At 40.9% G+C, this 27,186-nt stretch overlaps 1 protein-coding gene across 2 annotated transcripts in view; it reads right to left on the reverse strand.

Annotated features, from left to right (window-relative positions):
* Positions 1 to 27,186, reverse strand: part of RUNX2 (RUNX family transcription factor 2) — a 224,883-nt gene that overhangs the window by 118,281 nt on the left and 79,416 nt on the right. For both annotated transcript variants that reach the window (XM_059938579.1, XM_059938580.1), the window contains exon 5: positions 18,173 to 18,334. In XM_059938579.1, the coding sequence (XP_059794562.1) occupies positions 18,173 to 18,334 (162 nt within the window). The remainder of the gene's footprint in view (positions 1 to 18,172; positions 18,335 to 27,186) is intronic.

The raw sequence follows: 27,186 nt of genomic DNA on the forward strand, positions 1-27,186 counted from the left end.
CCTTCTCAACACACACACCCACCCCTGCAGAGGGGTTTCATCCTCAATGTTTATTCCTGGTGCTACAGTAATAAACCTGCCGCAAATGGACAATTTCAACATCTGTTTGTGGCTGCTCCCAGACTCCTTGTACTCCTTTAGGACATGAAGACGGCTGTCTCCCAAGTGTAAACAGACACACCTAATTATGTATTAAGGTGTCTGAGAGGAGCTACTTGTTTCGATGACCAAAAAAAAAAAAAAAGAGGGCCTGGTCAGCTCCATATCCTTGAGAGAAACACACAAAAACACAACAAATAGTCCAACAGTAGCTCCTCCAACAGTGGAAGTTCTCTGCCTGCCCAAAACCTGAGCCCTATTTTTCCCCAGCCTGGGAATACCGTCCACTGAGTGCACTCTAGATGTGGCCCAAAACAGCTGATGACCGGCCAGGAGAGATGGTGCTGTCACAGATGTGGAGCAGAGTCTACTCGGTCTATTCATAAGGATTTAATTCGAGGGTGAAAAGAGGAAAGGGGCAAAGGAGATAATTCAGGGATAGCTTCTTTTTTCCTTCAGATCACAATGGCCATGTGCAGCAATAGCAAAAAAATGTCAGTGGTCTATTAGATATGTAGCAGGAGAATAGGATTCTAGAGCCTTGGGCTAGCAGTCGGGGTGGGGGAGGGTTCTGGTCACAGCAGTGTCCCTAATGGGAAGGGTGATCATGGTGGAGCCCCCTCCCCCCACCATTCTTCGTCAGTAAAATGATGGAACTTGACTCAATCATCTTTATGGGTTTCCAACTCTAAAATTCTAATTCAGCTACGTGTTACAAAACCTTGAGGATTCCAAAAGTACCTTTAAAATTCTATTAGAAGTGCTGTTCCTCTAAACAAAGGTGCCCATTCATTAAAAAACAGTATTACAGTCTTTTTTAAAATGAAGTATATAAATCCACTGTGCGAAAAATACCAGGTTTCCCTCGATATACAAAATGCCGATTAGAAAATTAAGTTCTTCCACAAAATAAAAAAAGTATAATTGTTAACAACAGTTTGCAAGGAGGCCAAAGGAAAATGGGAACACTATTAGCTTTTCAAGAAAGTTTTTTGTCATTAAATTTAGCAGTAAAGGGGGTTAAAATTTGCTTTAGGCCCACACATTCAGTGAGGGATACAATGTGAGCTATTTCTCTTTCTTCTTTGTTCTAGACTTTTCCAGCAAATTGTTTTGATCTGACCTATCTGAAATTAAAATAAATATTTATATCCATCTTTCCAACTCTTGCAGGATAGGATATATTGTTATGCATAATTTAAGTAGCTTAAGTTTCCTTGCCCCACACATAAAAATATATACTTTCAGGTTTTAAGATTTCATTAATATGTACATTTTTCATCTCAGAATAATAAAATTCAGGTTTACAAAAATCAGAAGGTGGATTATTTCCACTGTTGTTTCTGGTAGGAATCTGGTGAATTTTACTTTATTTTGGGTTCTCTGACCTGTAAGCATGAACATTGGCTACTTAGGAAGGATTACTGGTGTTATGTCCCCCGAAGATAGCCTGAAAAGACCAATGCGATAAAAATCCCTCTTCGGATGACACCCAACAGGCTTTGTAGCAAAATCTGGCTCTGATGTGGAAACCCGTATGACAACGCATGGTGGGGAAAGCACACTTGGAGCCCAAAGATGTGGGGTTGAGTCTTTCCCTCCCCCCTCTCCCCATGTGACCTAGAGGTCAAGTCTCTGAATGTCCCAGAGCCCAAACTCCTACTGGCAAAACAGGGACTATAATAACATCTATACCGATGAGCTTCTGTGAGGTTAAATGAGAATGTCTGTGCAAGTCCTTTCTACATATTTAAAACACTATCTAAATATTATCATCATTATTAATACTGAGTTTTGCTATGCACTTAATTTTACTATCACCTTTGGATATGGTTGCTATTGTATAATCCTTCCCGTTTTCCTCTGCACCTAATCTGTTGTAACACGGTGTTCTTCTTCTGTAGGCTTTAAGTAACTTCTGCCATCGGAAAAGCCACTGTTATCGATGACGTGAGCGTCCTGGGTCTTTCCAGTTTCCTCTTGGGAGTTGCTGAATTAGAGCAGCAGAAGAGCTCCAGCTTCCCCACCACGAGGACGATTCCGCCTCCCCGGTGGTGTCTTCAGTTTTTCTTCGCACGTTCAGGGGCGCCTGCCCGAATCTCCGCGTCTCCTGGCGACCCAGCCTTCAGACCAGCATCCTCTGAGCCTGACGTGCTGCTGGAGGCCCCTCGTCCTCAAACTGCACGGGGCCATGGTCCTCGTCACACCCAGTGTGATGCCACCGGAATCCACAGTCCCGAGCCGCAGGTTGTATTTATACAAATCTCTTTATTTGTCCCGTTTCCCTTAAGGCGAACTTGCCTATTTGTTCTATTTGTTAGAGCTCACTTGCCACGTTTTTCAGTAACTGCAGAGTTTTACCTCAGTGTGAATGGCTCCAATTTGCCTTCTACATCATCTCAAGTGGTACTTGCTTATTCGATTTTTACAAACTTTCAGAAAGATTTTTTTTCCAACTTCCAAGCCTAAGTTCTGTTATTTACCATTTGAAATGTTACCTTTGTATTAAAATGTTAGCAGGAAGACCCTTGGGTGGGGTTCACTTTGGTGAAATAGTTTTTCTCTTAATTTAGGCACCAGGGAACATGGCAAAGAGCAGGGCAATGCCACGAAGACACCTGCAGGGACCCAGGGCGTAAGCGGTGGCTTCAAGCTGACACTTCAAATACTAGCTTGGAAGGTCTGCACAGGGGCTGAAACACAACCACGTCGCCAGTTTTCTAGTTCCAAGGTCCCTAAATAGAGGCCTGGTTATCTATCTCCTTGCCCACTTTTGTAGTGATTTCCACTATAATACTGCAAAGTTGTAGCAAAAAAGAACAGGACCAAAGCCTTAAAACTGGAGGGGACCATGAGTCTGATCAAGACCACCCCTCGTTTGAGGAAGAAGCAAGCCTGACCATCAGGATTCAGACCTGGCTCCTGGGGAGAAAATAGCCCTCCTTCTCAAGCCTGTTGTCTTTAAGTTTTATTCCTTTTAAAAAGTGACTATTTTTTTCCCCAGTGGCCTGTTATTTGGTGTTTCTCAATCTGGTTTTGCATCCTCCTTACACTGAGTCTTTTGGTTTCAATCTTCCTTGACTGCTCTATTCTAAATGACAAAGCCAGAGAGAAAGGTTAAGAACGAGCTTCCACAGCAAAAGAAATGTCCCACCTGTTATCCAGAATTCCAATCCATCAAGTTTTCAGAGCCCCTGGAATTATTCCACGTGTCCCATCCTAGGAGATGCTGACGCCCTTTGAATCGTACCTTATTTTGGGTCCTTTGGGCTTCCAAAGCTCAATATAAATCCATCAAATAAATTTTAAGCGGATCAGGTCACCGAGAAATATGCTCCCCAGACTCTGATTTTACTGCTCTCCTTCTTTCCTTTAAAACAAGCTAACAAATGGTGGTAACGGTTTTCAGGACACACCTCCCTCTGCACCTTGGCACTGCAGCAAGAAGAGGATGCTGGTGTCCATGGAGAGCAGGACTTCTGTTACTTTTCAAACAGGAAATGTCAGAAGTGCTCATATCTTCGTAAGATCTGGAAGCTAATTACCAGAACCACAGATGGAAGGTTTGGGGGTGGGGGAGGGAAGACTCCCTCTTGAAGGCCCGGTTAAAGGATGTGAGAAGGGAGTGATCACTGACTACAACAGTGACTCTACACGAGAGTCTCAGCTGTTTGAAGATTCCTCCTTTAACCCTAGTTTGTGCTTATGAGATTCTGCTTAGAACAAGTCCCTCATCCCTTATCAACTCAAGTTCTTCCCAATTTAAGCCATGTCCCCATTTCTCAGTCCTCTGGGAGGCAGCTGTCTGGGGTTGTCGACTCCATTCCCAGTGAAGACAAGTACTGGTGTCTCACCCAGCTTTCCTTGTCTCAAATGCAGGAGATGAGCTAGCAAGCCTGATGTAAGGAACCCCCAGCCCCTCGCCCGGGGGTCTCCTCCCTTCAGGGCTGTTGCCACACACGCTTCCCTCGTGATCATCTAATAGCCCCGGCACAGCATTTCACTCCATCTTAAAAGCAGTGTATAGCATATAGTATATAAAGGCCATGAAAGACATAAAAACACAATACCTACATTTTAGGAGGAGGACATACAATGCAGGTCAGTCCCCCTAATTAATCTCATCAGTGCACTTCACCTCACTGCACTGTAGTCGGGGTTTGCACGGTGCCAAGGAAGGGGAGCTACTGGAAATAATCAGATTAATGTGTCAATGAAAACAACCAAATCAAACATTTCAGCTCTCAAAATGGATTGCTGGCCTGAATTTTCCAGGTGGGTGGTTCTGTATTCACCTAATAAATCAAGCAATTCCTGAATTACCACTTCACTCTGGGGTGTATGAACAGCGTCTAAACATTAACTACGGTTTTATAAGATGCAGTGTTATTCCTTTTAAAGTAAACTCATGACTGGGGCGGAGGGAGCATTACTGAAACATTTGGATGATACAGGGGTGTTTGCAAATACCCCCTCCGATCCGCAGTCTCTCCATCCCCATCCCTTCCAGGTAAGCACAAACCACCGTCCTGTCACCAGCATGACTGCCACAGCCTCCCAGCCACACCCTTGCTTCCTCCCTCATCCTCCTACACAATTCTCCCCCAAACAGCCAGAGAGACCTTTGGAAGATAGAAATCCGTTTTTATCGTGACCTTGCTTAAAATCTGCCAGTGGCTCATCACTGCAGGTACCTGCAAATCCGAACCTCTAATCCTGACCAGCGAGGCCCTCTGACGGCATCTCACCTTCTACACACTCCAGCCACTGGGCATTCTTCTTGCCCACTGCCTGGGGTGACGGGGCAGGGCTACGCCTCCTGGCTATTTGGATCTCAGCTTAAATGCTTCTTCCTCATCACATCACCCTGTTTTATTTTTTTCACAGCACATATCCCTAGATAATATTTTCTTATTTTCAATTGCCTACCCTCCCCCAGGAATAGCTAACATGTATGGAGTGCCAGGCATTATTCTAAGGGCTTTACATATATTAACTACCTCTGAGTCCTCATAACAACCTTTCAACATTGGTGATATTATTATTATTATTAGCCCATTTTACAGATAGAAAAATTGAGGTATGGACAAGCTAAGTAACAACCCCAAGATCACACAGCTAGTGAGTGAAGAGGCCTGTATTTAAACCCAGGGAGTCTGGCTCCAAAGACTGAATGTCTAATCACCACGTCATACGCCATTAGAAAAAGCTCCCTGAGCTTTTATTAATCACCGTATTAATAAAGATTTTTATCACGTGGATGTAAAACACTATGATAGCAATGCATCACTAAAAGGAAATTTGTTATAATTCTCATCATATTTTCTCTAAATATATCTAATTTCTTTAATATAGAAAGTCTGGTCTCTGATCCCATTTACTCTGTTATTTACAAAATTCACCTGCCCTTTTGTTTTAATAACCTTTAGCTTACAAGATTCTCATTTCTCCAGTGAGATAAAGTACACTTCATTATAACCATCCTCTGGTAAAGAGTGTGTAACACAGATAAGTTGCATAAAGCCACGCAAGGGTGTGTAAAATGTCAATGAAATTAAGTTCCTTAATTTTAAATTAAAGCTGGGGTTTCAAAATCTGTCTGCAGACCCTGACACACATGCACATATATGAGGCTTCACCATGTACAGAAGCTCAGCTGTGGTCAAGTGTCAAGTTCTTTGGCATTAATTAACCTGATCTTAGGTTGCTTCTCATCAGAATCAACTGAAGCCCAAGACAAAGCTTTCCTTGACATCTGTAGTAGTTATTCCTATAAATTTAGTTCATAAATCAAATACTATACTAGGCTTTATTCTTATTATGGGTGGCAGTATCCAGTTTTCTGATGTGCTTTCAGGCCTTAATTTAGAATCACAGACATTCAAAGCTTTACCAATATCTAGCCCAACTAACTCATTTCACACCTGAGGAAACTAAGACCCATGGAAGTTAAGTGACTTGCTCAAGAACTCAGAGGCACATCCAAAATTAGATGCCAGGTTCCTCAATTCCTAGCCAAGTGCTGTTTCCAACACACGTCCAATGATGTTATGAGAGTTTAATCACTGTGCCATATGCCTGGGCCTTAGAAGAAATGTTTTTCTGATAAACCAAGTCAATTCAACACAATTTTATTGAACAACTGCTATTTTATCACTGTTGGGTTCTATTCTCTTTGGGGATGTGTGTCCCAAATTTAAATGCTTCAATCATTTGCTGGATTAAAAAGATTATTTAAGACTTTACTAACCCTTCAAAAAGATACTAATCCAATTATATCAATAATCACATTGAATGTCAATGGTCTAAATGCACCATTAAGACAGAGACAGAGTGGATCAAAAAAAAAAAGACCCAATTGTATGTTATCTACAAGAAAGGCACTTTAAATATAAAGGCACACAGAGATTATGTAGAGCAATGGAAAATCTCATTCACTGCTGGTGGGAATGCAAAATGTACAGCCACTTTGGGAGACAGTGTGGCCGTTTCTTACAAAACTAAGCATACATTTACCATGCGATGCGGCAACTGAACTCCTCGGCATTTACCCAAAGGAGCTGAAAACTTATGTCCACACAAAACCTACACACAGATGTTTATATATTGTGAGGTACTCACGATACCCATGAAGTGGTATGGTGTTATTGAAAGACTTGGAGTAGTCATAAATGTACATTGCAAACTCTAGGGCAGCCACTAAAAAAAGGTTAAAAAAGAAGTAGAACTGATATGCTAAGAAAGGAGAGAAAAGAGGATCATATAAAACACTCAATTAAAACCACAAAAGGCAGAAAAGAGTGGAAGGCAAAAATCAGATAAAGAACAAGGGCAATAAAAAGAAAAGAGTAACAAATATGGTAGATGTTAATCCAACTATATCAATAATCACTTTAAATGTCAATGGTCTAAATGCGCCAGTTAAAAGAGAGAGTGGATCGAAAACCAAGACCCAGCTAATGCTTCCAAGGTATGGTACTCTTGACAACCTATAAACTTCTAAGGTCAGAAAAAATGGAACTTGTTCTATTAACTGCCCAGGGAGTCAAACTCTTTCCTTTTTGGAATCTTTAAGGTCAATTCTCCACCACACCTTTAAGCAATACTGAGACTCACTGTTTTCCCAAGGTGTAGGTTGGGAGCTTACAGGTTTGTTATTTTTAATGATGAGTACCACAACAGTATTATCAGACTTTTCCAAGCCTGTTTTTATTTCCTCTGTAGTTGTTATTTAGAAAGGGTTCTTCTTAATTACATGTGGATTTATTGTAGCCACATCAATGGGTTTATTACTGATTTATTATGAATCACTGCTCTCCTTGGCATAGGGTGGAGCGTTTATAACCCTCCTTATACTTGTTATTATTATTCCATTAATGATAACATGATTATTAATTACAACAGGGAGCTGGAATGGTGACCATTGGGGTTGGAGACAGCTGTAGCCAATGTTTGGATACAAAAGCATTGGTCTTATCCCAGTCTACCATGCTTGGCTGTTTCTAAGCTGGTCACTTAAGGTGAAAGTCTCTCTGGAAAAGATAAGACACCTTCCTGCTGAAGAAATCCTTTGAGATATTCAGGGACAATGTTGCCTGAGCAGTATTTTAATTTACATGATGTTCACAGACTTGACATTCATGAATTTCTTGAGAGTCACATCAAAAAAATAATAATTTTTTAAAAAAAAAAAATAATAATAATTTAGACAGTTTAGTCAAATGCGATCCTAGATTTACCTCAGACCAAGTCACTTATATTCCGACCCAATTTAATAATATATGCCTTCCTATTTGTTTTCTGAAAATGAACTGTTCGAAATAAAATACTACTCAAAAATGACTTTGAACAATTCAAACTTAAGTGCTGTAATCTACATTTTATCATATAGAATTTAAATTATTGAAAAGCTTTTTACTTGTTTAGTCATATTTTTCTACGTTCTCCCTTATAACTATTTCTACATATTAACAAACCTAAAAACTAACTTAATATAATCATGCAGTTTCTCTTTCCCTTTTTCTACCAGCACTGATCAATTAATATTTCCTGAGAAAGCAGTGCTCAATAAAGTAACAAAATAATACTAATAATGTATTTTTCCTGAAAAAAAGTAAGTAGTAGCTTGGTTGATATTTAGGAATATCCCAAATAAGAGACCTGTCAAGAATATTCACATGTATATTCATTCTAAATGTAGTGAATAGGTAAATACATGCACATATGCATGTATATGTTAGAGCACGTATCTAACAGTGTTCCTTCACTTTAAAAGAGACAGTGGAAAATTCTATAACATAACCATGTGCTAGGACCATATTTGTGTATACGGAATATGAAATTAAGGTAAATGACAATTATCCTTAGTCTCCTATACAGCCCCACTTCTAGATCTATTAGCCAATTCCTAATGGTCAGAGCATAGTTAATTCTGAGGCATGCAGCCTGGACTATTGGGTAGACTTTTCTTCTTCAGGCACAGACTTCCCATGAGCATCTACATGCAGAGCAGAGAGAGAGTAACAGAGGTAGCAATGGATTAGAAGGCCAGGTCCTTGGCCTAAGGGGAGCTTCCAATCTAGCTGGGAAAAGACAAGATCTTATATATTCTTGTCGTATCTTAAGAAACATTATGAAACCACACATGTCAATAAGTGTAATTTTTTTTTCAGCTGAAAATGTAATTGTTGAAGCAATTCAGAGTAAAAATATAATCTGAGCAGAATGGAATTGAATTTTAATTTCCTAAAGGAGAAGACTTTAAGTTTATGCAGAGGCAAAAGAGATTTCCTTTCACTAAAATTCTGAGCATTTTTTTGCATATTCTGGCATCCATACGGGCTGGTATCATAATGTAACCATGTCATACTCCCATCATGTCTTCTGAATGAGACTGAAACCTTCCTGAAGCCAGAGGTGATGTCTTCTATTTTGCTTTTATTCACTGCCTGCCTAAGCACATTTTAAGTCACATACCAAGTATTTGTTGAGCCGACTTGAAATGGCTGAAATGAATTGAGGAAAGACACCTGAGGTTGGAAAGAAAGCAAGAGACTACTAATATATTGGGTGACATTAATAAAAATCCAAAGTTCTTGACAGGTAGAAACTATTACCTGAATTAAATAAGATAAAACCTAACAGGAAAAACTATAAATTTCTATACTTGGATCTAAAAAACAAAAACAAAAAACTGCAGAAGTTAGAAATGGGAGAATCGCAGCTTGACAGAAAGTGGCAAATATGAGAAAACAGTGTAACGTGGTCACCAAAGAACCAAGACCACTTTAGCTGGCACCAGCAGGGGCCAAGAATAAAGAAGTTTGGTTCTGGATGCCAGGCATTAAGAGGGCCACTGAGAAAGTGTAGTTTGCCCAGAGACCACTGACCAGGACAGTGAGGTGATGTGTCACAAAACCCCATCATACGGCAAGAGCTTAAAAAGGGGGGGAAGAATAGGTGAAAACAGGAAAAATTCAGAAGACTTTGTTAGAAATGATAGTTGTCCAAACCAGAACTCTTGCTTTGTTTTAGAGGAATAATTTTGCTTCACTTTATGGCTTAGTTAATATAATTTCTATCGTTTTCTCAGAAAAGATTTTGACACTTTATTACATGACGGCTATAATTAATGTCAGACTCTAAATTAGAAATCAAAAACTCTATTTGATCATTTGGTTTCAAGCTGGATCTAAAGTATGTTTTGGCATGATTACTAACTGTTAGCAGCAAGTACTGGAAACAGATGCAGTCTTGATATGTGTTCTAAATGTGAAACACATTGCAAAGAGACTTGGAAATAAAAATATACACTGCTCATGCACACTCTTACTATGCTATTTCCTGTCCTTATCAGTCATAAAAGTTTCTCTTGTTTTGCCCTTTACTTGTTTTCCCAGGTGAATAAAATCTTCGTTCTCCTTTTTCCCTTTCTTCTTCCATTTTTCCCTAAATGTCAATCTTCCTTTTTTTTTTCTATTGTCTTTTCCACTAACAGTTTTTCCATTAAACATTCACTGAGCACCTACTATGCACCAATATCCTGTGCAAGGATATGTAAGACACAGTCCTGTCCTTGGAGAAGCCTATCTCCTACGAAAGGGGAAAGGCATATAATGAAATTATTACTAAAGGAAAATACATACACATTAGAGGTGTGTCCAAAGTACAGAGACGAGAAATGGAGGAGAGAGTGATTCACTTGGAGGAAAGTGGTGGTTGGGAAAAGGATGCCTGAGTAGGATCAGTCGGGCCCTGTCCAGCTAATGCAGAGAAGTGGGCTGGCCCGGAAGTATGAAGCAGCACAGCATACTTGAGGAATGCCAGGCATTCTTAGGAGAAAAGAAGCATCCTTTACCTAGGAGAGTTGAGTATTTGCGGAGGCAGTTATCAATCCATAACATAAATGGATTGGTATTTTTTAGCTTGGGTCTGTGCTGTACTTGAATTGATGGGAACGACCACCTAAAGGTAAATGTTTCTATGGGCAAAAAAAACAAAGAAAAAAATTTTAATTAAAATATGGGCCAGGGACTTTCCTGGTGGTCCAGTGGTAAAGAATCCACCTTCCAATGCAGGGCACATGGGTTTGATCCCTGGTCGGGGAACTAAGATCCCACATGCCTCGGGGCAACTAAGCCCGCGTGCCTCAACTAGACAGCTCATGTGCCCTGGAGCCCGTGTGCCACAACTAGAGAGAGAAAATACGCTTGCCACAACTAGAGAGAAGCCCGCGTGCCACAACGAAGAGCCTGAGAAACATGCCGCAACTAAGACCCGATGCAGCCAAAAAAATAAATAAATAAAATGAATAAATATATTTTTTTAAAATGGGCCAAAGATAAGGAAAACCATAATCTGGACCATTTGGGGACAGTTGCTGAGACAGAGGACTTGTTCCCCCAGGCAGGAATGCATGAAATGCTTTCTAAAAAGAAATATCACTAAGTCAGTAACAAAAGGAAAAAAAAAGGGGTGGTAGTATTCAGAGGTGCAGGGAGAACAGTCTGGATGCTTTTTTAAAATTTAATAACATCCTTAACAATGGAATATCATTCAGTGGTAAAAAGAAATGAGCTATCTAGCCATGAAAAGATACAGAGGAATCTTAAATGCACATTGCTAAGTGAAAGAATCCAGTCTGAAAAGGCTACATACTGAAAAGGCCAATTATATGATATTCTGGAAAAGGCAAAAATATAGAGACAGGAGAAAGATCAGTGGTTGCCAGGGGTTGGGGGGCAGTTTGGGAAGGAGAAGTAGGTGGAGCACAGGAGATTTTTTTAGGGCAATGAAACTATGCTCTGTGATTCTGTAATGGTGGACATGGCACTATGCACCTGGCAAAATCCACAGGAGCACACAACACTGAGAGTGGACCCTAATGTAAACGGTGGACTTCAGTTAATAACAATATATCAATATTGGTTCATCAATTGTACCACACAAATGCAAGATGTGAATAATAAGAAAAAGTGGCCAGTGGGGATGGTGCAGGGGAGAGATATAGGAACTCTGCACCTTATGCTCAATTTTTCTGTAAATCTAAAACTGCTCTAAAAAATAGAGCATTAATTTAAAAACAAAAATATATGATAGTATGTTTCTACTCTTTTGAAGCTAATGACATAACTTAGTTCTTCCAAGAGCATTTATCAGGTCAGGCAAGCGTTCTTTACCAAAAGTCCCAAGAACAACAAATCCCTGGACAGACATGACCGTACTCCCTGCACAACCTCTGAGACATGTAGATGGGCAACTGTGAGTAATTCACTTACACAGGACCATTGAGGCACAATAAATTAACTGACATATCTGAGAACAGTGCAAAGAGTCTTTAGTGACAATGAAACTAAAACTCAGGTTTCCTTAGTTCAACTGTCTCCACCCTCTTCTTAGATCACAGTGAACCACAGAAAGCCACTGTGTCATTCAAAAATTAACTTTAATACTTCTGGTGAAGTTAGGTTCAAGCTCCCAAGCTTTCTTTTATGAAAAGAAAAGGATTAGAGCAAATCTTTCAATAAAATGTGTAACCATGTCTTTGCCATCCCTGCATAAGCATGATTGCTTTCATTACTGAGTCTTTTCTCCATATGTGGGTGGTTGTACATGTATCAAAAATAAATCGTCACAGAAACAACTGACAAGAACCACGTATAAAGTCAGAGTCGAACCGTGTACACAGGTTTCGTTCTGTGCTTTGGTAGCTCAGTCTAGCTACAAGTAGCAGTAACTAGTCATACAACCAAGTTTAGTCAACTTTGTGAGCTGGGCCAACTATCCCCAACTGATCTCGTAGGAACGGAAACCACTTCTTGCGTCCTCAGCACCAGTAACTCAAAAGTTATGCTCAACTGAGGCCCAGGGATGCCCTGGAAAACTGGGCCTACAGCAGTAAGATAAAAATATCCTCTGCTCGTGTCAGAAAATAGCCCATTTCTAAAGAAAGCAAGATGAATTTCAACTTACGGAATGCAAAAATAACCCAACCAATCACAGTCAATATTATAGGGAAGAATATTGAATGTTCAATTGGTAACACAGGGCTTGCCTTTGTTTAGGGTCCATTAAATTTAATAACTTCCCCCTCTGTGGCTTTAAACAGAGAACTTCTTCAAAATAAAGAGTGGCTCCTATTAAACTTAATTACTTGCCCATGGCTGCGACGGCAGAGGTGTGTCTACCAAATAGGTGGGTCTTAAGAAAGGAATGGTTCTATAGTAAAAAAGTAGATGGTCTAGTGTTTTATTATAGTTGCTTTAACTTTCTGGTTTATTAGTATTAATTGCTGGAGTTTTCCTTTTTACCTCTCTTACGGCACCACTCCCTCCTGTGAGTTGAGTGGCCCTGCTAAAATTAATGTCCACATATACTTGACACATTACTGAAGCTGCTGGTTCCAAACCCTCAACCAGGGGAACTGACAGAAACTCGGCTATAAGGGACATTTAAAAAATGAACTACATCAAACACCGCTGGCTTTGAAATGACATGAAACAATCCTCCCGATAGACTTTGAGTGATCAAATGGAGTTTTTCCACTGCAGTTTCTAGATTTTGTGGTAGTAATAAAATAATTTTTAGGAACTTTGTTTATTAGACTAATCTCTATTCTGCTGACCTTTGGAAATATTATAGTTTAGCGACTAAGAGTCATAAAAATGGAGACATCTTTAACAGTCCTGTACAGTTGATTAAGTGGAATTTGTCGATATTTAAATATCTTGAAAGAAGGAATTCAAGACTATTTGCTTAAACAGGAAAAAAAAAATCTTCAAAAAGATTACAGTCCTTAACTCTGTCTCATGTAAAATAATCCTACAATTGCAGAGAAAAATCATCCACACAACCTGTATTGGCCTCTCCCAGGGTACCTGAGGCAGACAATGTGCATGACCTTGCATCTCTAATTCATGTATACTACCACTCTAAGAGACCTCCAGAAAGGATCAGAGAGGTCCATGGGCACAATGACCAAGGCTGCAGAAAAATGCCTGTATAAACCCCTTCCACCTCGTGTATGCCAAAGAGTGGTACAGACTTAGGTTAATCTAAGATACTTCACTCAGATGGGTGGGACGGGGAGGAGTTATCTGCAGTGAATAACCCAAGGTACAGTCTCCGTTAGGAGGCTAACAATAGCTCATACTCTGACCCACCAGTCAAAGAATAAGACTCAATAAACAGTTGTGCTTCTTTTCCTAAGAGTATAATTACATAAACTACATTTTGAAAGTCAGTAATTATTTATCTACGTACTATTTTTTAATGAGCTCCAGAAAAGTAATTATAATCTTTGTGTTAAGCCTCACAAGTGCTTTGAACATCAAAAATGCCATGGGTGATAACATTACAGCGATGAAGCCATGCAATGGTTTGGTTTGTTGTCAAGGTTCCTTGCTTGTCTTGCCACACACCTTGCTCTTTAAGAGAATCAGTGAGAAATAACTTTGGCTACCTCCGTGTAGTGAATATTCTTTTAGGATCATATAAGATGAAATGAGATAATGCATAAAATCTCTGGGGATTGGGGGGGGGGTACCACTTAAATACAGATTATTATGTGATAAGGCCATACTTATCATAGTAAGTATAGTGGGGAGGGGAACCAACCCCTAACAGGGCTTCTTCTGCACTAGGTATCTCTAGACTGGTTTCTGCTTGATTTTTATAATTCGGCTGGATATGGACTAAGCTCAATACAATAAGGTAGACCCTATTAGTCAACTCCACGACAATAATTTACTGTTCAGCCATAACTTATAACTGCTGCTATTGTTCTTGTTATAATATTGAAGGCTTCTCAAGGTTAAGGAAAATATTTTCTGAATCTTTGTACTGCCCCTGTGAACTTCAAGATATCTGGGTTTGTATCTTTCTTTGCAATAAAGTAGGGAATGTTAGTAATATATCTTTATCATCTTATTTTATTTACTCCTTGCTTCCATAAAGAATTTGAGGGAGACTGCAGGAGCTTTGTGGTGTAAGATCATTGTCATTATCGTAATTCATTAAGTTCGAGCATTTGTAGCCACACTTGAAAAATTACGCAGAAGAAAGGATAACAAAAAAAGAAGTTGGAAGTTGTAAAATTGGATTCTCTGAAGGTCTTTAAACAGATTAAATCATGGTCTTTCTTTGCAATGGTCTTGTAGGATGAAATGGAATTTCTTTAGGAATATTTCTTTCTGAAAGATCTTTCTGGCCCCCTTTACTCCTATGATCCCTTGGAAAAGAACCTTAGCATGCCTAGTTACATGTAAGTGTAATTTAACATCTTCTATTTTCTGACACTGTAACTGAATAGTTATTTCTCTTAGTGCTTTACTGAGTTTTTGTGAATGGCTCCCAACTGCTTTTAGCTCTATAAAAATTTATAAGTCTATGGAATAATAATAATAATAATGACAAACATTTATTGAGTACTTCTATGTGTTAGGCACTGTGTTAAGTGCTTTATGAATGCCATATGAGTATTAACTTGTTAAAATATTTAAATATTTCATGGTTTTTTTTTTGTTTTAAATATACTCTGTAGCCATCCATTTTAGAAAGCAAATAATTCCTTTTAAAGTTTCGATTTTCACCTACTGATTCATTTAAACCAGGGCTTGCCTGCAAATTATATACAGACACAATTTTTACAAAACAATGTTAGCTTCATAATCTCAGCTACAATCTGTTTAGCCCATATTGTGTGTCAGGCCTGCCCTAAGCACTTTACACTAAGCATCTCATTTAATCCTCACAGTAGCCCCAAGAGATAAATATTATATCCCTGTTTGACGAATAATAAAACTAAGTTTCTGAGAAGTAAGAAACTTGCCTGATATATGTGTGAGTTAGAATTCAAACCTGGGTCTGAACCTCCAACCCTACTGTATAAGTGAGGAATTTTATTCTTTCTCACCCAAGATCACAGGAGAATGTTTTGTGTATCCCTTCATATAGCGAGATGAGAACTGATTTCTCTACACAGAAAAACAGGAACTGTTCTGGAAAGCATCTCAAAAAGTGAACACAGGACTGCTTGGAGATGGAGACAGAGGTTAATATTTTAGCTGTCCGTGTTGCAGAGACATAGCATCCTGGAACTTAGGGATACCTTTAGATATTGAGGGGAATAAGAAGAAGAAAGTATGCAACTTGGTACCTGAGAACTTATGAGATAGGCTCCTCTCCAACAAGTGTCCTAGGACCGGTCCCCAGGGAACTGAAAACGGGGCTCACTCCAGATGATTTGGTCCCCTAGTCCACCAGGCAGCGCTCTGGGGTGCAGACACAGCCCCACACCCAACAGCAAGGTCAGAGAAAGCAAGGCTCCTCCAGTTCCCTTACAGTCCACTTCTAGTTCTTTCTTCCTGATTCCCTACTGCTGACAAGAGGGATTTTCTGTTCTCTTCGCTTTAATGTTTATACAGAACCTCCCACCCTGGCACCATGTTACTTTGCCAGGAACAACTCATAGACATGTTTGGGGTGGGAGGAAAAAAACTGGACTAAACTCAGTCTCAAACTAGTTTAAAGCAGAGGCCCGTTCCCACCACTGGCCTCAGATCAATATACGGCTGGATAATTAACCAGTTTCTCTCTCCTCTGTGAAATGAGAAAAGCTGTGTTGTGTTCGTTTATGGAAATGTTTTAAGTAATTATCAGTAAATTGCCTCCAAATAACCTGGCTGTTCCGTATTATACATGTAAATGATAAAATGCCATTTTCAGTGTTATTTTCAATGGTTTTCTCATTGAATTCACATACGAATACACCTTAGCGAGAAAATGCTGGAGATAAGTGTCTCTAAGGCTGCGATCACTCCCTGAGGTTTTTTTTTTTTCCTCCAGGTACTGCCAGAGGACAAACAGCAAAATCTGCTTCAGCCACAGAGGGTTGGACAGGTGGAAGCCCCAGAGGACCCTAAACAGAAACAAGTTTGCACAAATCTGTCCTGGCAAAGTGTCACCTTGGCCCCATGTTAAGACAAAATGGACTCAGTCTAAAATACAGAAGAAATGACCAGAACTAACTCAACACCACCCAACACTATACCTCCAATCCCGCGTCAGCCCTGGTTATCGCCCGTGCCTTCCTCATCCTTTCCTGTGTCGTTAACTGATGTTTGCCAGTAGAAGGGAGTCATTCCAGTCGAGGGAAATGATCACTAAAATTCTATACTCTGCACACTTCCCCAACAAATACCATGTGATTCATGACAATAAGAACAGCGGTCGGAATGAAAAGTGGTCACGTGGTTTTCCAAAAAATCTTGAGGTTTCCCTCCCCCACCCCTTCTTTCCCTACTCACCCCTATGGGAGTCCGTCTGTGGCAGAAAATGTGAAGGCATTAGGACCAGAGAGCCCTTTCCTGCTATTTGCTTGAGAAACAAAGCCTTCCCTCCTCCCAAGTTGAAAGAAATAAAGGAGTCTGAGCTAGTCACAACCTGCAAGCCTGCTGGCGGCCCGTCAGCTTGCCAGTGGCGCAACTCAGCGGAGTGAGTACCGGCTTCGAGCTTTGCAGAAAATGAGAGAGGGAGAGAAAACAGAGACAGAAACACAAAGAGAAAGAAAGAAAGGCATTAACCTGGCCAGGAGTCAAACAGGTGCTTGGAGCCCGAACGCTGAGAAGAGTGCCTGACAAATAGAGGATCCGACTTTGTGTGCCTCTAGGGGGCTGCTTCTGTACTGATGGGGCCAGGGCTGCAGTCTGGATGGCAAGGGGTGGATGACAGATTTTTTTTTCGTATTCACAGGACTCATATGGTTGGCCAAGAGCCTTTAACTTTCCTCCACTTGTCAGTCTGACATCTTCGTGGATACTCTCTGTCTCCATGGGATGAATTCTCCATGAGAGAGAGGGGCAGCAGGATGCTGATCACATACGCTGCCACCATGAGTCACAGAATTTCGTGGTGCCTTTGGAAGAGGGGATGTGTGAGCCCCGGGGGCTGCCACGTTGACAGCAACAGCAGTGAGCTGTGTGATTCGTGGAGCGGTCTGCCTTGGTCTTGAGCTGGCCGCTCAGAGGCCATACGTGGCCTTTTAAGACTCTTACAGCCCCACTGCACTTGGAGTGACACACGTCTGGCAAGGATCTGAAGTTTGCAGGCGCCCTCTCTCAGAACTGGCTACCTGGGACCCCTGGGATTTAAGAGCCTCTAGAAACGGAGGGCTGTGCCCTCAGGCTGTAATTTGGCTTTCAGGCAGATGTTAGGCACAGAAAGGAACACAAGCAGAGGAAGGCCTGGTACAAGACCCTCAGGAGAAGGCCCCAGTTAGGAGACAGAGCCAACCAAAGGGCGTGCAATTCAGTGGGACTGAAACTGGGAGGGCACTGAGTGTCATCTTAGACAAGGATGCCATCTCTGGTGGACTTTCCGTCTCTTGACTTCAATTTAAGTTCAAGCACTCAATAGCCCCATAATTCAGAAGACCTGGTTTGCAGCTGTCAGACCCTTGTCCACATGCCTCTGATGGAGAGTTACTGTGAGTGTAGCTGAGACAGCTGGGCTCATCCCGCAGTCCCAACCCCACCCCTGCACCGGAGTGGGTTTTGAGTTCAAGTGTGGTCTTTACCTGAAATGCGCCTGGGCACGTCGGTGATGGCAGGCAGCCCGGTGCCCCGGGTGGAGGACAGCGGGGTGGTGGAGTGAATGGACGGGGGCGTCATCTGGCTCAGGTACGAGGGGTAGGACTGGTCGTAGGACCACGGCGGGGAAGACTGTGTCTGCCTGGGATCTGGGCAAAGAAGAAACATCTTTAGCACACCAGCCGCTGTGTACTTCGAACACACAACCCCAAACTCAGAAAGGAGAAAGCAGGGGAAAATCAGAATATACAAGGACGGTTTATTTCCCACAACTCCACCCTTGCAGGCCCCCTTGGGCACAGAGCTTCCTAGACTTCGAGTCTCTACGACAGTAACAAAATGGATCGTGTGTAAGGACTATTTGTTTCTCTCACACGTAAATATTTCTATTTGGAAAGCTTAACTGTCATTTAAGAAAACAATCTGCTTTGGTTATCGTCACAAAGTTGAATTCCATTTTATTTATTTTCTGTATTTCCTGTATGTTTTTTAATATTACTCCAATGAATATGTATTACTTATTTCTTTTTTAAAAAGTTAGAAAATTTGGGAACAATTTATTTGTTTAAAGAGCAGGCAGACTGTGCCTTTTACTGCTACACATGCAGCCACTATCTTTCAGCCGTGCTTTTCGGTTTGCAAATAATTCCATGATTTTAGCATGGTTCGCTTTCTTTCCAGGCAGGTCAACGGGGTGGCCCCTTTCCAGCCTGGGGGTTAGGAGGCTGGGGTAGAGATGAGCACAGAAGGGGCAGCATGTAAGGAGAAGAGGAAAGAGGGGAGCCAGTTATGTTATTCTCATGCTAAAGCTATGCCAGAAAATAACCTTTAAGAAAAAAACAAAACTTAATTTCAAAGCCAACTAAGAACTGAAAAGCTTCATCACCATCCAGTTTCAATGTTAAGCACATGAGTTTCTGACAGTAAGAAAATGATCCAAAACACAACAGGGAAATGTCTTCAGTCCTATTGGAATCTGTTTAAAAGATGTCACGTGTTTGGAATGTGGCCTAGTGTTACCTACAGTCACTATAACGATAAAAATAATGGGCTACTAACTGGTTAGAGTGAACTGCTGAGAATTAGCAATATTTTTTGATTTATCTCTATGGAGTTTCTTGGAGGTACAAACAGAATCATAAGCAAATTTCTCTTATCATTTTTTTTTTCTAACTTCACATTTTTAAAATTTTAAACACTCTAATATACCAGGCTGTTCTCAAGACAGCTTTGTATATTAGAATAGCCATGGACTTTGGAATGTGCAGAATGAGGTTCAAGTTCTGAGACTTCTATTTTCTAGCTGTGTGATCTTGGGTTAATTACTCAGTGACTCTGAACCTCAGTTTCCTAATCTGTAAAAGGGGGTGGGGGAGTAATAATACATGAATCACAGGGATGTGGGAATTGCATGAGAAAACTATGTGGAGAGGGCTAGCATAGGAAGCACTCAGTAGGTATTAATTCTTGTCTTTTAGAAAAACTCTTGGTGACACGAGGATAGTTCCATGGTTAAAACACGTCTGAACTGGAGTGAATACATTTGGAATAGGTCTAATTTTAAATTAGTCCTCTGTCACCTATCAGCCTCTGAAAATGAAAAGCTCAATTTTTAAAAACTATAAATATATTTAAGTCAATTCAGGTTTATTGCTACAAATAAAAGTGAGAGTAACAAAACATGGGTTTTCCTGAGATGATTCCTCTTTTAAAGCCTCTCAGTTTTTCTGTACAAAGCCATTTAGTTTCAGCTATTTCTTGTTTATTTGTTCCATTCAGAAATATTTTATTTAAAGACTATCTAAATAGGACATACTTTTCTTGAGTCAAAATAATTAAATACATCTGGGTATTTATCTAATGTTACTGTATCAACAGATGTATAGGAAAATTTCATCCAACTCAATTTTAAGGAATATTTACCTGAGTTTGCAATTTGAATAAAAGTATAGTACTGTAAATGGTTAACAGAAAATTTTCCTTCAGAAATCTAAAGGATACGTGATCATTAAAGAAATGAACTTTTGTGCTTTAAAATGTTCAAGGCTGACAGTGTATAGATTGGCAACATTTCAAATCTGAGTGAGTGGTCCTTGTTATATATCTGATACAGCTATACTTCCTTGCTTTAACCATTAATGTAATTCACTATTCAGATAAACGGTAAATGATCTTCAGATGGAAAAAGATGCATTCCTTACAGCACCAGAAAGCAATCTCACAAAGGTAAGGCCTTCTCTCAAGCACTATTTTCAATAGACAAAAAGGACAGGAACCACATAGCAAAATGAGCAGGGCACATGGGACTCAAATTTGGATTTGAGCTCTAATCTAACGTCACCAGATGACTCCCTGAGCAAGCAGTCTAACCTCTATCTCCATCCCTCTACTATAACATGTTACCAGCAGTATTGGGCTCTCTGCCTGCAAGTGGGGGAAAAATACAAAGAAATCTAAAGAATGACTAAAATCATTGACACTTAGACATATCACGAAGGAATTAGGGAACTTAGTTTGGATGTAAGATACAGCCTTTCATTTCTCCTTAAGCGGAGAGGCAGGCCAGTACAGGGGGAAAGAAGGGGGCTTTCTGATGAGAGGATCTGAGTTGGAGTCCCAGCTCTGCTATCTGTGAGCTGGATGACCTCAGCTGTATTAGCTAACTCTCTGAACCTCAAGTTTCCTCATCTGGAAAATGAAGCAGCATAACATGGTAAAGTGAACATAGCAAAGTGCTCACGTGTGCTGGCTGGACAGACAAGCCTAGGCTTGAATCACAGCTCCCCACTTTGCTGAGCAAGTCACTTAAACTTTGGGGGCCTCAATGGCTCATCTGTAAAATGGGAATCATGACACTTATTAAGGCTCTTGTGAGCATTACATGAACTAGGCCTTCTTTAAGGCCTAGTTCTTCTAAGGCCTAACTTCTAAGTTATCTGACACTCTTGGCACATACTAAGTATATAATAAATAGATACGATTATTGCTATCGGTAAAGTGAGTATAATTATAACTACTATCATTTTTGTTTACAGAATTAGGTGAAATAATACAACTAAAAGCATTGTGTAAAGTACTATATGAAAATGATTATTCTTCTCTCTAGGAGCTCATATCACGTGGCCAAGGCCGTACTGTGTTTCATGGGGTGTTTCTTAATGTTGCTGAGCTTTAATTTCCTCATCTGTAAAATGGGATACTATCTCAGAGCGTGTCGTAAGGATTAAATAACATACAGCCAGTGGCTAATTAGCATTATTCAAAAAAATTAAAAATCTGACTCTAAACTATCCAGGGTGGTTGGGTTGTCTAGTGTTAAGTCTTGAAGATTTCCAAGATCAGACTCAGCACAATTCAGTATAATGCCTGGCACATAGTAGGTGCTCAATAAATAACCATTGCATGAGCCTCCCAGGGTGGCTGGAGTGAATAATAGAATTTTATAATGAAGTAGTAATTAGTCCTTCTCTAACTTCCCCTTAGGCTACAAAAGAACTTGTTACTGGTGACATTTTAGCTTTGACATAAATTTCCTGACTGCTGGAATATATACTAGAACAGTCTATCAAAGGATAGCTTTCCTTTGAGTGGAGGTCCTTCCTGAAGATATCTAAGATTAGCAAAAAGAACTTCTCACTAGCCCTAAACAAGTGAGAAGATCTCGATTTCTCTCTCTCTCTCTTTTTTTTTTTTTTTTTTTCTTTCTCAGAGGACAGGCTGTAGGCCAGCCAATCTCTCTTCCAAGTTCACTGTCCTAAGATTCTATGATAATGACCTAGTTAAGGAGAGAGAGCTACTAAAGAAAAATAAAACACAAGAACTGCCATATAGGGCTCACTAGATCTAGTCTAAGGAATTTTAAAAGGGAACAGTAATCTTTAAAAAATAATAATAATAATGGTCTCCAAGCACCCCAGGGCTTCTCAAATACCCTGTGAATGAGGCCTCAACAATCCCAGCTCCCCAACATCTGGCCTGTGTGATCTTGGACAAATTACATAACCTATCTAACTTCAAGGTGCTTAATGTGTATAATGGGAATAAATAAGAAGAGCTCCCTCTTAAAGTTGTTTTAGAGATTAAATGAGGTAATGTAGGAAACAGCTTAGCACGTGGAAGGAACCCAATAAATGTTCACCACTGTTAAAGCATCTGCTTTACTGAGGCTTCATTCTGTATTTATGTTTCCAGCCCATAACCTCTTATTCTAGCAAAGGGCCATTTTTAGAAAGCTTCCTGTAGTTCTGAAGTCTGCCATTTGGAGACCATATCTGCACCGGTCGCTTTGATACACTTTACAATCATTTAACCAGAATCGTGTTCCTTCTTAGCCTTAGCTTCTCCCAGACCAAGAAATCCTAATCTGCTTAGTGTGTTTTCTAATACTGTATGCTTCAACTTTTTTCAAACTTTTAGTGGGGGAAAAAAAAAAAAAAAGGCTATAAAATAGCCATAAAATGTCCAATCACTAAGAAAATGTAGTCCTATCATAAATATATGATTACATCATATTTGCTTTGTTGTGGACAATTATTAATGCTTACAATAGAGAAAAGTCACCTTAACCTGATCTCATAAACGATTTCTGAACTCAACTTCCTTAAGAAACCTGAGACTTCTGAGATTCACTCTGAACTTGGATGAGTCAGAGCAGGTGACAGATGTTTTTAGGCACCGCCGGTCAATCCTAAGGTTACTGATAGGGAAGAGTGAGTACAGGGCCTAGCTCTGAGACAAACCTACTGATTAACCATTAACAAACAAGAAACTGTCTTCATCAACCTCAGGCCCCACAGGGCTAGCAGAACGTATTCCTTTCCTATACCCCATGCAGAGTTGTACTGAATGTTTCGTCCTTTTGAGTCTGCAGAAACGTGGAGGGAAGTACCCTGTCCTTCCACTCCAACATAAATAAGAACATCCTTGATTTTTTGGGTCTCAGAGACTAGAGGTGCCAATCATCGCCTTGATATTACATCCTGGGTGACCTGAGATTACCTACGAGCACCCACAAGTTTTCAGAAAATAACTGAACTCTATTTCACAGACGTTCCCAAAAGACAAGAAAACTGCTGTTGAACTTTAAATAGTTTTAGGGTGCTTTAAGAACGATAATTCATTATTTTCCTATGGCAATCTTCGGAAACAGCATCAATATTATTTTTATTACTATATTCTAGAAATTCAAAGCATTGACAGAAGTTTTTATATAGATATGACAATTTAAAAACAAGACCCTGGGTGTTGGCTTTTTTATGGGCACATACTCTTTTGTGCTTGGGAAACCTGAAATACTAAATAGCACAGGAGCATTTTAATAGGACTCCACCCCTATTTCTCCCCAAACTTCTCTCCTATCACCTAACAAAGGGGAGGGGGGAGTTTAAAGGGAAGTCGTAATCAAGTATGACCTGTAACATAAACTTGAGAGAGAAGATCAGGTCTTCCCTATACAATGGGCTGCTGTGCTCACAGCAGGATGTGACTAATCACAATGACTAAATGGGAGAGAAGAGAAAGAAGCAGAAGACCTAGGGCAGGGCAGAGATCCTGGAGGCACTGGGGAGAAAACAGTCCCCAGTCTAACTGGGAACGCATGCTAGGAACCGCCACCAGGCTTCGGAGGTCAGGCTAGCGATTGGACACGTCAGACCTACAGCTGTACACTTCCACAAGAAACGGTAGACCAAATCTAGCTACTAAGAGCTCAGGTTAAATAAAGAGGAGCCAGTCACTTGACAAAAAGAATCCCTTCAGCATTTGTTCCAACTGAGGCAATGTCAGTTGGATGAATTTTAAAAAGACACCAGAGAGGCACAAACTATTGGGTGTAAGACAGGCTCAAGGATGTTTTGTACCACAAGGGGAATATAGCCAATATTCTGTAATAACTGGAAATGGAAAGTAACCTTTAAATATTGTATAAAAGCTTAAAAAAATTTTTTTTAATTAAAAAAAAAAAAAAAAAGACACCAGAAGTCCGGGGGCCCACATACACTTTGCACTTTCTCTCCCAACTCACTAAAGTTGAGGGCAAGGTTCTTATTTAGCTATCCCTTTTTCACCTACAAAGTACCAGTCGTCATTACTGCCACCTTAACAGGGCTTTGGGGGGGGCAGTTTTTACATGCTATTCTGGTGAGTCAGCAAACTATCCTTTTTTTTTTTTTTTTTTTTTTTATTTATTTATAACTATCCATTTTTATTGTGACGAACAGCTTCTGTACGCCTACATAGTCGTGCGATGGTCTAAGGGATAGATAATCAACAAAAGACATTTCTTGCCACGCAAAAGCTTATACATGCAGGTGGGGAAAGTAAGACTAACAGACATAAAACAACAAGTAACTTAAAAATGTTCAAAGCATGTACCTGTGTTTTTCAAAAAGCTCCACAGGGCACCAATATCAGTGTGAATTTTATAAGATCTCCTTCTAGGGTGGTGTTCCTTCAGCTTAGGCTACTTGGAGATTGGGCCATCTGCTTTCCATTCTATAGACCCCAAAACATAAAAGTACAGGAGACAACATTCCCAGGAGATGCTCAAAAATTGATGTTACTTGGGGGGAGAAGTGGTTCACACGTCTCAAGTGGCCTTTGCATCAGGCAAAAAATGGAGACAACCATTTATTTAAACGGTGGATATGAGGAAAGCAAGCCCTCTCCTTTGAGTTGGACCACAGCTTCTGAAGTTCAATAACGGATATGGGGAAAAGGAAGCAGGGCCATGCATTTCCTAAAATGATTTGTAAAGAGTCATGGGCTCTAAGAGTATCCAGGCTTTCAAATGACTGAGAAGCTAAATTTCATGTCTGCCTACTTGAACTCTGAACACTTGGGGTCATAATAAGAGAGGAATGAAGAGACAGATGGTTAGAAAGAAAGGCACCGTAGGAAAAAGAACTGACTCCAGGAGAACAGGTAGAAGTCTCCTAATGAAGAAGTTTGAGTGGGGAGAGCAGAGTGGGCAGAGAGCTTTAGAAAAGCCCAGGGAAAGGTACACGTGGAAACTCAGCGGTTGCTATTAACGAGCCCCCTTTGGTAAACACTCTGGTTAGACACCTGTGGGTGCGAATGAAGGGCTGCTTTCCTAAGAACTGCTCGCAACGGGGCACACCTTGGACACAGTGCTGAACTTCACGCAGAGACGGGAGGAAACAAGTCAACAGGGGCCAAGCCTGAACCAGCGCACAAGCGGCTTCTTCCTGTGGGCACTGCCGGTGGGCTGCTGTGTAACGTGGCAGGACAGTGGCCAGTGGTTTCTGCCGCGTGCGCCCCAGTGAGCACCTGCTATATCTATCTGGGGGCCCAGTCCATTCAGAGAGCAGCACATTCCCACCCCTTCTCCTCCACCCACTTCCCCCTCCCCAGCACTCAACTCGGGCTGCGCAAACCTCCAATATTTCGTGAGAAAACTGGGGGACTTAAAATGAACTGCATAGATAGTTCTCCTAGTTGAAGACTGTGCCTCTCCACTGAAAGCAGGGTCAAAGTCAATCATCTCAATGGAGAGAGGCAGCTTTACAATTTCCTACCCTAGACTATTTCTGTCATATTACTGTCATTCATGAGACAAATATACTCACATTCTTACCTCCGTGAATTCCCATTTCCAAACATTTACGCTAAATGCTAAATCTTAAATTCTATGTCTTCTCTAATAACCCTGCTACCTAAACTGGAGTTTTAGAATGAGCTTTCCCACTCACTTCCCGTTCTCCTGACCAAGAGGGAACACCGTCTGAAAACAAACAGGCACTTCCAAGTGCAGGAGGAGCGCTGGATGGGGGGCTCTGGCACTAACTGTGCAGCTGTGCACCAATAATTCACCTTCTCTGAGTATCGCTGTCGTCAGGTGTAAGATGAGAATGGATGGGTTATCTCTAAGATGTTCTCCAGCAATGAAATGCTATGATTCTAACTATTCGGAAAATTGTGCTCCCAACCCTCAGTCCTTTCTGGAGTCGGTAGTTGCAACAGCAAGGACCGAAGCCGCCCTGAGCTGATCTGGGGTGGCTGGGAGAGGAAGCTGATGGGGGCTGACACTCGTGGCATGTCCCATCACAGAGCGTTGTGGCCCACCTCGGCAGGGAAGGCACCGAGAGCGGAATTTTGACTCCCCTCCTGTCCCCAACCAGGCTGTCTCCAGCCGACTAAGGTGGCCACCAGAATCGCTCGGCAGAAGACCAGCCCAGCCGATTCCAGAGCTTAAGGCTGAAATCTGAGAAAAAAGCAGCAACCTGTTCGGATAGAACTGGATGCCACTCAGGGTGCACCAGGCATGACGAGTTATGTGTCAGTACAAACAATGGGAGGAGGGGCACTTAGTGAATCCTAGGGGAGCATGGTGGGGAAGAGAATGAGAAATGACAGGTACAGCCTGAGACGTCACAGCCCCTAACAAAATGCCAAAAGAAAAACCAGAAGGAAGTTAAGACAAGGTAACGAGAAGTGCCTTTTTTCAGTACCACCAATTTGGGGCTGAATGGAACTCATCACTGTCTTACAGAAAATGAGGGAATTTTCTTATTTTCTTTTTAGTTAGGGCTTCTCGTTGACAGAGCAGAGTCTGCAGAGTTCTTCCTTACATTAAGGAAAACATGTCTCCCTGGAACTCCACTCACTCCTCATCACTGATGCCTGGGATTCCTCGTGCACATGACAGTTATTACATTATTTGAAGATAATGCCTTTAAAGCTTACTACATGATAGACAGTACTTTTACATTCTCTTGCCCCATTTACCTAGAAAAACCTAATAGAAGAAACAAGAGGCTATACCATACGTCACACCTAACCTGGCCTCAGCCTCGGCACATCCGGGACCGCAGTGTAAAGGTAGCAGAGGGAAGGGAACTAGCTACAAATAGGTAGAACCAGAATTTGAGAAATAACTGGGACATGGTGCTGGCCAGGGGAAGTGACCTTAGTTCAAATCACAGTATTGAAGTGGATGCAGGAAATTCAAGTTCAAATCAGGCTATTAACATCTAGTGGGTGA

This window comes from Balaenoptera ricei, chromosome 11 (genome assembly GCF_028023285.1).
Source record: "Balaenoptera ricei isolate mBalRic1 chromosome 11, mBalRic1.hap2, whole genome shotgun sequence".
NCBI lineage: Eukaryota > Metazoa > Chordata > Mammalia > Artiodactyla > Balaenopteridae > Balaenoptera > Balaenoptera ricei.